Source organism: Thalia democratica, chromosome 2 (genome assembly GCF_965202585.1).
Source record: "Thalia democratica chromosome 2, ktThaDemo2.hap1.1, whole genome shotgun sequence".
NCBI classification, from domain to species: Eukaryota; Metazoa; Chordata; class Thaliacea; order Salpida; family Salpidae; genus Thalia; species Thalia democratica.
Genome location: NC_139166.1, coordinates 39,134,545 through 39,148,901, shown reverse-complemented (window position 1 = coordinate 39,148,901; position 14,357 = coordinate 39,134,545). Strand labels below are relative to the sequence as shown.

General features: G+C 25.2%; 1 protein-coding gene across 1 annotated transcript in view; it reads right to left on the bottom strand.

Annotated features, from left to right (window-relative positions):
* Window positions 1-14,357, bottom strand: part of LOC145828580 (coiled-coil domain-containing protein 162-like) — a 51,946-nt gene that overhangs the window by 16,775 nt on the left and 20,814 nt on the right. Inside the window, exons 8-9 of the mRNA XM_082936335.1 lie at window positions 11,096-11,241; window positions 4,470-4,664 (exon numbers count right to left, since the gene is read on the bottom strand). Coding sequence (XP_082792461.1) covers window positions 4,470-4,664; window positions 11,096-11,241 — 341 coding nt within the window. The remainder of the gene's footprint in view (window positions 1-4,469; window positions 4,665-11,095; window positions 11,242-14,357) is intronic.

Sequence of the window (14,357 nt, the reverse complement as noted above, 5' to 3'; positions counted from 1 at the left end):
ATAAATACAACAACCAAGATAACAACTATAAAATGGATCATTTTTAAATGAGTAATTTTATAAAAATTATGGGTACTTTTATAAACTTTTTATTTATAATTAAAATGTTAGGATGATGTTAGTCTGCCTCTTTTGATTCTAAAGACCGGACAGGATTGAAAACTTGACTAAACCAAAATAAAAATGGTTAGAACCATCAAAAAACTCACTGTAACAATCTTTTAAAAACAAATTTGAAAAGATCTTTCGTTTATTTAAAAATAAACATTGTCATTTCTGTAGAAAACAAAAAATATATACTCGCAACTAGAGAATTTAAATACCGTAAATTAGATGTTTTTATTTACATCTTTGAATATAACTAAAATACAAAAATAAAAAATTATTATTTTACTAAAATACTAAATTTTATATTTTTACTTCAAGATTAATAGGACACTTATATTTGAGATTGGTCAGTTAAGTTTAATATAGTTTTTTAAATTTGAGAAACTGAGAAAACAAAACTTTATAAAATTTTTGTTGTTTACTGTAATTAAGAAACACTGATTTTATAAACAACTAGCAATTAAAAAAATCCCCTAATATAGAACTTGATAAGGGTGGATTGAAAACTCTGTTTTTTTTTCGTTAAGCCAATCAAAACAAAGCTAAATTTATCTTTTCAAAATAACAAATTTTTGCTTATGTTTTGATATTCAACTGATATAAACACAACAACCAAGATAATCTACACTTCAAATTATAACAAACAAAATGAAAATACAGTTTAACCAGAAATGTTATGGATATATCAAAAATGATGTTTACATGTTTTAAAAAAGTGTTATAAAGACTTGTTAAAACAATTTACTTCTAATATGAATGTAGTAAATAAGATTTTTCTGGTAAAATACTGTAATATAATTTCTAAACTTTCTTATTTTTTATTTTTATTTTAAAAAGTTTGAAAAGAGTTATTTTACTGTTGTTTGTTGATTTGTTGATTAAACAGTTTTTATTATATTAAATAGTACGTATGAAAGGCAAAGGGGTGTTTTATTTTGTTTTTAAATTTAGATATTTTCTATTGAATTTACAGAGCTTAACGTTTTGTTTAACAGTTAAGTTATAATATAATAAAAAGAAGTTGATATTATTTGATTCTTTTATTCAAAAAAAAAATCAAATTGAATATGTTATAATATAAGATTACAATAACTGTTTGTCCTGGAAAAGACATTAAAATGTATCCGTGGTGTGCGACTCCAAAACCGAAAGGTTTTTTTGTGCACCAAGTCTTAGGACACAATATTTTGAGCGCTTTTTTTGTCGTTCAATAAACAATATGTTGTAACTTGTTTAATAGAATAACTGATAAGCATTACAAAATTTATTTAAAATAGTTTATGATAATCATCAAAATATTTATGACAAAATAATAAAAAGATAAAAAAAACTTCACTTGAATACTAAAAAAGTTACTTTTAATCAAATTTGGAGGAAATATAATAATCAAACATTTAATAAAGTTTAATTTCTTGTGTTATTTAAATATAAATGATTCATTTGATGAAAGAAAATTGAAAAAAAAAACAGTTTTTATGACAAAAAAATCCCTTGGCTGCACTAGACCGTTCAGCCATCGTTAAGGTAGATTTTACGTTTGTATATAGAATAAATTTTGCTTATAACAATATAACAATATATTTCGATTTCAATCCATATACAATTATTATCTCAAAAAATATATGATGAGGAAATTACTTGTGTTTTCAAATATAAATTAATTAAATTAAATTAAGATATACTATTGAAACTAGTTTTAATAGACATATATTTTACAGTCTTCTTAATAAAAAACTTACAAAGTCTTTTATATCAAAATAAACATTCTTCTAAAATTTTTCGTTAATGTGATACAATTGTAACAAAAATTTTAATTTTGAATCTAAAGAACTTTGTTTGATTTCAATTTAGAAGACTGTAAATTATATGTTAATTGTATTTATGCAAAGCCAACTAATTTAAATTGATCTACTCAAATTCCGTATTTTAACTTTTTTTTGTCACTGAGGTAAAAAAGATAATTATAATCAGGTCGTTTTGCGGTTTACTAACTTTACAATTTTTAGTTATAAAATCTACTATGAGAGTTCTGTTCAAATTAAAAAATCCTCTAGTTTAAAACATTTAGATTAAAATCATAAAGGTAATATGAAAAAATATTTCAAATTAAGAATTTTTCAGAAAAAAAGTGGATTATTTTTGTTTAATTAAATAATAAATATGTTGAAAAAAATTAAATATAAAAAAGACACATACCTCATACCTTTGTATATCATCAATGTTTCTTAACAACTTTAGCTACTTTTATTTTTATTTATGTCCATGTAAGTTTTTGTATTTGCGTAAATTATAAATTCACTAACTTAATTTTTTTAACTAGTAATAAAAAACAAAAAAAAAAGCAAGTAACTTAAAAAAACGAGGTTACCCTGCTCGTATTTTTCCTGCTCAAGCTTTACCTGCTCGAGTTGCTCCTGCTCGAGTTTTCCCTGCTTGAGTTTTCCCTGCTCGAGTTGCTCCTGCTCGAGTTGCTCTTGCTTGAGTTGCCCCTACTCGAGTTTATTCCTTCTCGAGTTGTTCCTGCTCGAGTTGCTCCTACTCGAGTTACTTCTGCTCGAGTTGTTCCTGCTCGAGTTTATTCCTTCTCGAGTTGTTCCTGCTCGAGTTGCCCCTGTTTGAATTGCATCTGCTCGAGTTTTCCCTGCTCGAGTTGTTCCTGCTCGAGTTGCTCTTGCTCGAGTTGCCTCTGCTTGAGTATTCCCTCCTCGAGTTCAACTTGTCTTTTTAAAGCTGTTTTATTTTGTTTATTGTTCTTGCGTTATAGCAAAGCTTAAAATTAAAAAAGACCCTTCTTTTAAAACCTCTTAAAAGGAATCCTGTTAAGTTTCAGAATTCCTAATGAACTAGAAGTTACCTTTTTAATGTCGTAAAGCGATATAACATTTCTGTGATATATCCGAAAATCTTTATGTTAAAAATCACTGAAACTTCTTATCCATAAAAAAATTTACAAGGAAAAGATACCAAAACAGAATGAAAATGCATACACAGTCCAGTATTTAAAAAAGTTCTATAAGCACTAGTTTAGATTATATAGAACAAGGGTGGAATAAAAAAACAAAGGCAAAAATTAATTTAATCAGTGTTTTTAAGGAATAGTTTTATTAAAAAATTCAAAATGTCATCATTTTTTTTCTTATCAAGTACTATATTAGGGGGTTTTTTTAATTGCTTGTTGTTTATAAAAATATTTTTTCTTAGTTACAGTAAACAAAAATAATTTTCTAAAGTTTGCGTTCTCAGTTTCTCAATTTAAAAAAAATATATTAAACTTAACTGACCAATCTCAAATACAAGTGTTCTATTGATCTTGAAGTAAAAGTATAAAATTCAATATTTTGGTAAAATAATAATTTTTTATTTTTGTATTTTAGTTATATTCAAAGATGTAAATAAAAATATCTAATTCACGGTATTTAAATTTCTCTAGTTGCTAGTATATTTTTTTTGTTTTTTACAGAATTGACAATGTTTATTGTCTTTTCAAAGTGTTTGTAAAAGACTGAGACAGTGATTTTTTGATGGTTCTAACCATTTTTATTTTTATTTATAAGTTATAATTAATTAAAAAATTTAATTATTATTAACAATACAATGTTTCACTCGCTTGAAACTAGTCAAACGAGATCTTCAGTTGTTTATAATCTGTAAAAATTTATATAATAACATGTAGGAAGACATTAGGCTAAACTTGAAATAAAAGAAATTAAAAAAATTAAAACAAAAAACTGAATAAAATCTAAGTAAAACTTATAGCTTAAAGTTAATGTTATATGAACATCATAATGTTATTAGGTTAGATTTATAAAAGTGTAAGTTAGTTAATAACTATATGATCTTAAAACTTAAACAAATAATAATAAAAAAATAAATAATTATACTAACATTTAGCAGCCTTGCGAAATTTGTAAATAACTAACAAAGAAAACAACTCTGGCAGTGCATACCTAAGAACGGCGTACTAAAGCGGCAAGTTAAGAACAAAAAAAATTATGAACCCCCTTTGAAAAATGTCTAGACCCGCCCCTGGTATTTTCTAAACCATTTACATCTTATTTATGAACGATGAAAAATTTGTTATAAACTTTTTTTTATAGAAAATTAGTAGTAATTTAATGCTTAATTTATATGTGTAAGTTTGTATTCTATTGATATAAAAACGACTGGGAATCATTAGGATCCTAAAATAAATAAGAGATCCGGATGTGGCCAGATCCTAATATAATGGGTCCGGTAGATCTCTAGATAATTGTATAAGATTATTTTTCACATTTTAGTTCAAACTCCTTAAATTATAACATTAAATTAAAAACTTATGTTAAAAGTTTTTTTTTTTTTTTTGGTAATTTATATAAACAAACCGTGTTTTCTTTTCAACTTGGATTTGATGTTTTTTTTCTTCAGCTACTTTTTTGTTTAGGGCAATTTTTTTGTGAGTGTCATCTAGAACAGTGTGCGAATTTTTAAGTTCTTTTCTTGCACTTTCTAGTTGCTCACGTAACAACCGATTGTCTTCATGGCAAATCATTTCCCGAGATACACAATCATGCTTAGTTCTATAATTAGAATTTTAGTTTTTAATTTGGTTATATATATAGTTTATTGAACGACAGAAAAAAGGCGCTCAAAATATTTGGTCATGGGACTTGGTGCACAAAGAACCTTTCGGTTATCGAGTCGCACACCACAGATACCTTTTAACCTCTTGTCCAGGACAAGATTAGATAAAGTATTTTTCTTTCAAGACTTTATTATGCAAACTAAGTTTCGGTCAAAGATTATTTGATTAGATAATATTAAAACATAATTTTTTAGCACACGGTATTAAAATATGTAACTGTTCTGCAGACTTTAGGTTTAACGGAAACGGATCAAGAACACGAAGCGTCACTTTAGCACGGTTGACTTTTTTGAAATCAAAATAAAACTAAGTTCACAAAAACAAATTGAGTATGTTTAAAAAAATAACAACTAAACTTGAAACATAATTCCGAAAAACCAAATAAATTTCTTATAAAAATAGCTGGAATCAAATTTTACATATAATTTTTTTTTAAGTTATGTTTATAACAATAGATTTTTTATTGAACCTTATTAAAAAAAACTATACTCAATTCAAGTAACAAATTTTGAACTTATATTACTGCGCTTTTTGGACAATTTTTTTTTTAGTTTTTATAACTTATCTACTACGAGGTTCGAAAATCCAAACTCAGTTGAGTTAGCTATAAAACACAACGTCTTTTTCGAAAGTGTGATGACATAACAATTTTTCAATATGGTTTAATTGCTTACATTATAAGTAGTTCAACTTTTTTTTAAGTATTTCATTTATAATATAAACTATAAAATTATAAACAAGAGGTCGTAGAACTATGTATCTATTTCAAATGATTAAAATGAATTGTGTGAAGGTAGTCTGCCGTTTTTTTGAATAATTCTTAACCTGTTTGAATAAGCATTGAAAATGTTCCTATAATAAACGAAAGATCTTTGTATCTGTTGTTTTTTGTTTTTGTAAAAGAATTGAAAAAGTTTTTATATATGGTTTTATAAACTAATTTTATTACATGTTTATTTCAAATGGTATGTGCTATGCGGCCCGCGAGTATGTAAATCTGACCTGCTAAACCATAGTTTTTGAAACTTGCACTAGATATTCTGCGTCTTTAAAGAATATTAAAAAAAGTCATGTTGTAAGTAAAATTTCAATTGCAGCTCGCATAAAATTATACTTTTAAAACTTTGCTTGCTAACACCAAAGCCTACCAACTCCTGTCTTACTTTATACGTTAAAGTTAGTATTGCTTTAAGATTTTATAACTAGTACTTGTTAAAATATTATAAAAAATAATGAAAATGAGTTTAAACAAATTTTGCCTAGTAGTTTTAAACACTTGCATGCTTTATTTTTCAGTATATATTCAAAATGTGGGAAGAGGTCAAATATGCACGAAGACACTTTTGCACGAAGGGACATTATTGCATGAAGAAATTTTTGCAGGAAAGCGTTTTTGCAGGAACGGTAACTTTTGCACGAAAGTAAAAAAATAAATAAAATATACTGAAAAAAATGTATAATAAAACATAAAAAGATGAATTAGTAAAAAAAAAAGTTACCGACCGAGGGTAAGGGTTAAGGGTGACAGTGATAGTAAAAGTAAAATAAAACAAGTAAAAAAATGCGTATTAAAAAAAAAATTAAAAAAAAGAAAAGAAAAAAATTTACCTACCGAGAGTAAGGGTTAGGGGTAATAGTGATAGTAAAAAAAATATACATATTTAATAGAAACTATTTGTAAGAAATGAATAAAATCTAAAAAGTAAATTATAGAAAAAACTGGCTGAGGGCAAGGGGTAATAGTGACAGTAAAAAAAAATTGACTCGTGCAAAAGTGACACCTCGTGCAAAATTGATGCCATGAAAAAGTATCTTCATGCTAAAATGTCCCTTCGTGCATATTAGACTCCTACCCTTAACATGTATCATTTCAAAGTTAATACTGTCTTACTTGTTAAACAAAACTACTAAAACACACTACAACACGAGTTGATACAAGCATTCTAAAACAAAAACTTCTACGTTGTAAAGCTTATTGAGCTTGTAAAACACTAAAGTATTATAAAGAAATGTATTACAGTATTTAAAAACAAATTATTTTGGCAGACATTAGGAAACAAATTAGTGAATTATCTATAATGTTGCCGAAAACTGCCCTTAAAAACGATTTTGGACAATCAGTTTTAACCTGAAGTAAATGCTGAAAAAATTTCAAATTCTAGTTTAAATATAACTCCTATGTTAAAAAAGTATAAAAAGCAAAAGTAATTTTTTATGCAAAATGACACAACGTACAAAAGTGACCTTTCGTGCCTTTTTGTATTTACCTACCTTTTTAGCTAAAAAGTATATCGCAAACCACATATTTTTGTACTGCCGGGTCGCAGTTTGCCGACCCTAGGTTTAACATAAACAAATTTAATTATAATAATTAACAGACAATACTTGCATAGTTTAATTGAATCTTTTAGTTTAATAAAACAGTAGTTTTCATAAATTATAAAACACATAAATTTTATAAGAAGCTAACATTTTAATAAGAATTAAATATAGTCACAATTAGTTAAAACATGTTGAAATAATATAACCATATAAAGCAGGGGTGGGCAGGCAGTTGGTGGTCGCGGGCCAAACTTCAAGTTTCCTAAGTCTTCGCGGGCCGCAGTTTTAGTTTTAGTGACATTTGAATAATATTTTTTTTTTAGTTTTAGTCACACTGAAGAAAGGTTTTACTTTTATTCACCTTATTATTTTAAATGACTTTTAGCTATACATAGAATGCCTTTTTAAATTAATATTTATTGGATAGAACTTACATTGACTAATATACTTAAGTGTTTATAAACTATCTACTTTCATAACCACTAAATAAGTTAAACTTAATACTTTTGTAATTTTACTTACAACCTAACTCTCTATAAAAACCTAACTTGAAAGACAATTTATGGGTTACTTTTATACATATGTTATATTATCAACCCTTTTTTCATATTTCTAAGAATATTTACTTCAAAAAAAGGTTTTTGCGTGTTAAGTAATTTACACTCATTAGAAAACTTATTAATTAGTTAACTTAATAAAATTAATACCTATTTGTATTCCAGAAAGCTAAAACAAATTCTTTAACATAATTTATTCTCGAAAATTTTAATAAAATATCTTATTAGTAATTAGTATTTTACATGGTTGCCACTTAAAAAAAAAAGTCTGAGTTGTATTAAACCAGCCTAAGTTTATTAAAAGTTGAAAAAGCTAATAAATAGTTGTTAATCAAGCTTAAATACCTAGTTAAAATATCATCATTATCAAAAATCACACAAAATGTAAGAAAACAAGAAAAAATTACAATTAGCAAACTACACTACAGTCATAAAAACTATTCTGAAAATTGAAAGATTTCTTTAAAGTGTTTGAAATAAAAGTTTCACACACACCTGAGTTTTTAAGCTTTTAAAATAGCCTGTTTGTGTAGCAACCCAGTTAAAATAAAGTTCACAACATAAAGAAATAACGAAGGTTATTAACAGTAAATAAATTACATGCCAAAAAAATATAAGTCAGCTGGAATGGACAATTAAAATTCTTAAAAAATTTAACAAAAGTATAAAACTCTATTGAGTCATTAGCGAAGTAGAAAGACTTATTTTTATTAAGCATTTTAGCAATTCTTTATCTGAAATAAGAATATTGCATTTAAAAGTAGTAATTGTCAAATATAAGACGAGCTACAAGAATAAAAAAACGTTAGTTAGGAGTTATTGCGAGAAACGATAAAAAAATAAATCACCTAAGTCAGTTCTCCAACAAAGCACATAATAATCTTCAGTAACTACAGAATGACCAGAAAAAATTGTTAAGGCAAGTTATAAAGTAGCAAAATTTATTACTTAAAATGAGATACCGTTTGTAATTGAAAACTTTTCTAAATAATTTATGTTGGCGTTAATGAAAAGCTTTTGTTTATTTCTTCATTGACAACTAGAAGTCGTGTTTAGAAAATGCATTAAGGTTATAGTCGTATAAATCAAATTAGGACTTTAATCAGTCTGTTAACATGAGAGCACTGATAAAAAAAAAATTCTCATCTGAGAATTTTTATTAGAGATGTTTTTACTAACTTTGACATTTTAGTAGAATTTCTTGGTTTAGTTTCAAAGCGAAGCACAACAATCGGTGAAATTTTACAAGTAAAGGTGCAATACGCCAAAACAAAGTTTTTGGAAGTACAATTCCTTCTTTTATTTTTAGTATAAAGTTTAATTAAAGTTGAAAAAATGTCTTAACAAAAATATCAATATTAAAAAATACTGTTAAGCTACTTTAATATATTTTCTAATTGAAAAATATTTATTTGGTAAGTTTTTTGTATCAAATCGAAATTTAATTACTTTGCATGTAAAAATTTTTCAAATTTCAGGTTTTTTCAAAAGTTCTCAAATTCAAGTTTTTTTCCAGAATTTTTAAGCATAAATTTTCAAATTCAAAGCTTTTCCTGGATTCAAGTTTTTTGGCAACACTGATTGTTCACACTTAAATGTACACAATAATATAAATAACATTTTTAATTATATTAGCTGCAAGACTTAAAATTTAACATATATTATAGCTCAAACTAACACTGTTGATTGAGCAAAACACACATCATAAGTTTAATTTGTTAATCTTTCAAGCAAAAAAGTCAGCCTGAGTCATCAAAAACATTCCTGATATTTTTGTATACAAAAAGAAATTCTAGCCAAAAACTTAAAAAATTTATTTGGCCTGAGATTAAAAGTCTTCAAATAGTGATAGTCAGAGTGTGTGGCAATGTACGAGCGTGAACTTGGCTTGAATGTTTTTTTTTTGTAATTTAACTTTTTAACCAAACTTTAAAACCAATTATTCTTAATTTCTTTAACGCTAACTTGGAATTTTTTTTATTTCTAAAGAACGTTCTTTTGTTTAGCTTTTCACAATAACTTTTATCGAATTGGGGTTTTAGTTTTGTAGTGGGGCCCCTTTAAATATTTAATGTTTTTTAGCATTTTTTACTTTACTTGTTTTTCTCCAAAAAATTATTTTCAAATTTTTTTATTTAAATTTATAATTATATACATTATATTATATATAATTTAATTTTTTTAAATTTATTTTATTTATATTTATTTATATATTTATTATTTATTATATACTATTTTATTTATTTATACTTAACTTAATTAATTATATATTATATATAACTATATTATATATAATATAGTATTTAAATTTATAATTGGTTTTAAAGTTTTGTTAAAAAGTTAAATTACAAAATAAGACATTCAAGCCAAGTTCACGCTCGTTGGCAATGTTTAGTTGTTTATTTGCTTGAATTTGAACTATTTTGATTAACAATGTACAAACTTAATAAACTTACCATCTCTAAATCTAGTTTATATTAAATAGGTAGCTCCAAAAAACAGCAATTGTGTGTATTGATATGCAAGGCATAAAAATTAACTAAGTTTGACAAAAAAAATGTTTGAAAAATGAAAATGTACACCTAACAAAAACTATATTAAATTATGTCATATATATTGTTTTAATTGTGTGTGTACAATTTAGATATTACATGTAGAAACGACAATGTTAGAAAATTACGCATAAACTAAACTTTAACTAACTGAAGTATTAAATAAAAAGTGGTTTAAAATATGAGCATCTTTTTAAGTTGCTGTGCATAGAAATTAATTTAAAGTGCAAAGAAAACTTTAAAAAAATTAAATGTATTGAAAAAAAATCAAATAAACCTTATTTCTTATTACTATGTTATGTTAAATGTTTTTACACTAAAATGTAACATTTACAAATAAAAAATCTATAAAGGAAACTTAGGTATAAAATATTGAAAAAGAATATCTAAGCTATAAAGAAATGACACTTTAGTTAATTACTGTGCATTACTTTTGTACAAAATGGAAAACATTTGCATTTAGTTTATAAAATAAATAGGTATTATATATCTAACTTATTAAATCCAATCACTTTTTACACTCTTTTTTCAGATAATTACTTGCTGTTGTAAAAAAGAAGTTATTATGAAACTAAGAAAAACATCCTGTTAGAATGCTAATCTGTCTTTTTCACATTTTTAAACAAATGCAGTAATTTCTTCTAATTACTTTTAAATATTATACAGAGACTTAAAACTAAACTAATCAAGTTAAATCGAACTACCGAAAAAATTTAAATTGAAAAATGTTTTTGCTCAGCGGGCCACATTTACATACTCGCGGGCCACAAAATTTTCCTTCGCGGGCCGCATTCCATTCAAAAAAATAACGTGCTCGCGGGCCGCAGATTTACCCTTCGCGGGCCGCAGTTTGCCGACCCCTGATATAAAGGAGTAGATAAAATTTTTATAAACATGAGCTCCCTTAATTAAACTAGTAATATTAGTTCAAAAACTTATCAATGACGCCTTTCATTCTATCAATTTTTTTGCTGAAAATAATGTTGGAGCATGCTAGTTTAACTTGCGAAAATGCCTTCATTTTATTGATTAACCTTCGAAGTTCAAAGTTATCTTTTTGTAACTTGTCTAATTGCATTTCCTGTTAATATGCAAAAATTATTCAGAAAATACAAAAATAAAAATAAAGTTGTGAACAAGATATAGATAAAGTATTGATATATATATATAAATATCTAAACTATAAACAATCTTTTATAAACTTAATAACATAATGTAATCATTTTAAGCTGTATATACTGAATAGGTAATAGAACTATAAACAAGAAAAACTTATTAAAAAATAAACAGCTTTTAACTTCTTTTTAACACCAAGTATAATTAAAATTTTCTATAAAAGTCTGATGGTTAATATTATATTCTGATCGTAGAAAATACTTTTAAATTTTAAACTAAAAATAAATCATCAAAATTGTAATTTTGATAAATAATATTTACTTTTTAGAAAAAATAAGAAACTTGTGAAAACTTAATCTATAAAAACCTTCATTTTGACAATGCATAAATTTTTGAAGATAACAAATTATTAGTTTATGTCATAGATATATCAAAGATAAGAATTATAATGCAAATAGCTTTTGATTAAGAAACAAACATATGTTTTTTGATAGAATATGTTTATTTATTGTTTATTTTAAGTTTAAATGATTTTTTATTGTAATTAAATAATATATATATATATATATATATATTAAAATAGTTCACAATCTTAGAATTTGAGTACGGCTAAGTCTAGCGGTTTAAAATAGTATAGTATTTTAAACTCAGATCGTCTTCCCAACGTCTAGACCAGTGGTTCCCAACCTTTTTGATGCCCCGCACCCCTAAAGTCTCTTAACTTGATCTCGCACCCCTAACACTGTATGCTATAACTATTTATTGATAATTTGATTATAAAATCATTGATTTCATTAATTAATAATTTGTATTTTAATTTTTATAATAGTGTAATTGTGTACTATTGATGATTGAGTACTAATTAAATAAACTGTATTCTAAGAAAAATAAAAAAGTGAATTACTAAGACATTTTTTTTTAATAAAATTTATACAAAAACAATGCTTTAGCTTATGACTTCGTCATTTTTTTAAAATTTGAAAAAACATAAGAAGTGAGGAAAAAGCACTAGAAAAGTAATAAATATTAGGATTAAACTCAAAACTAAACTTTTTATACATTTTGTTATGAATATATGTAAATAAAAAATAAAAATCAGCTGTTTTAAGTTAGGCTTATGTAATGTTTTATTTTCAAATCTATTAGCAGCTAGGAGGTTTCAAAATAATAAAGGTTTGAGTTAAGATTTTAAAAAGTTAAAAGATATTTAGTCTTAAATTGTCAAAAGATATGTATAAAAGCAAATACAAAAAAAAAGTTTGTATGCTTACAACAAGAAAAAAAAAAGATTGGAAAAGGTAAACGCTTTAAGCTCAAAAAAGGAATGAATAGAAATAAAGTTGATGCTTTGAATACTTTTGCTGATCTATAAAAGTTGGTTTCACTAAAGCTAAAAACAAGTTTTCTTAAATGGTATAACGTGCAGTAATTGCTGTGAACTTTACAATTTACTGATGTTAAATCTTTAAACACCAGTTTTTGCACAACTCAGCTTAATAAAAGATTACATTAGAAATGAACAGAACCTGTTCTTAACAGCTAATAAAAAACGGGCTGAAGATACTAATTTTCATTTAATTATTTAAATTAAAATAGATGCTAGCTCATAAGTTGTTTCAAACAGTTAATGGAAATGGATGCCAGTTAAGAAAATAAAATACTTAAAGATTAGATGACTAAAATTCACAGGTTTAAAACTCTAAGAAACTTTTACTGAAATGTAAATTCTAAACTAACAGCTACTAAATGAAGTTAGTAAAATTAATTTACTTCTAGAAAAGCGCTCTTGCTCTATTATGTATTAATTCAATTAATGTTTTTAGATAATTAGCGCCGACTTCTTTTAATAACAAAATGTACTTTGTAACTTTATAAACTTTATCAGAGAGTGAAAAAATCCTTATTTCTCAGACAAAATGAAAAGCCATCTCGCACCCCCTGGAATGCTGCCTGGTTGGGAACCCCTGGTCTAGACTGAACGAATTAAGGAGAAAAAAAGTAGAATTCCAAAAGTAGTTGAGTTTAAGAAAGCTTCATTGATAACGTTTTTGCTTAAAAATAATAAGGATAAATGTCATAACAAGTTTAATACAAATCGTTTTGCCAGATTTGTAATATTTACTTATTTTGTTTATTTTTTGACCTTAAAGATTAGTTCAAGACAACATTGTATAACCTTGTTTATATTAGTTTAATTTTTTACGTCTTTTTTAAACTTAAAAAAGTGTTACTTTGCAATAAAAAAGCTTATGAAACAATCAATTAAAAACCAGTAAGGGAGTTATCGTTTTTATAAACCTTAAACACACTTTCGTTATTTGTAAAATAATACTATAAAAATATATAAGTCAATAGACCGAACATTTTGATTACACTGTTACCTAAATAATTAAAAAAATAGTTAGTAAGTAACTCACTGTACTTAAAATAATTATCTGAATATTTTTTTGTTCTATTTTTTTTTTTAAATTTTTTTTGTCAATGCTTGAAGTACTGTAATTTAAAAATCTATTTTACAATATTTATAACTTGTGATGTTTAAAAAGTTTTTAAACAAGCAGAATACTATTTATTTAAATATGTTCTACAATAAGATATAAAAGACACAACATTTCAGTAAAACTAAATATATTTCGAGCTTTTCTCATCAGTAGAGTACAAAGACAACAAGTAAAAAGAATTTAAAATTTTATATAGTAACCAGTAATCAAATAATCATAAAGTAATCAAGAGATTAATAAACGACAAAAACAATTATTAACAGTTAAAATCTTTTAAGTTTATTTACGTTATAGTTAATCTATAATAAAACTAAACAAAACAAAATTAAACAATCATGAAAAAATCAAAATAAAGTATTTCGTATTAGTTAAAAGCGAGAAAGTTATGGATGAATTTTTTATATTTTGAATAATGCCCATGAGTCTATACCAGAGTTTCCCAAACTCATTTACTTAATTGCCCCCTTTTCGGAAATTTGAAAAATAAGCGCCCCCCCCCCCCACGATTTTACAAAGTAGTTTTTCTCTCGAGTTCAAACTTTTGAGCCAAAAAAGTTGTGTTCGAAATGTAATTTAGTCT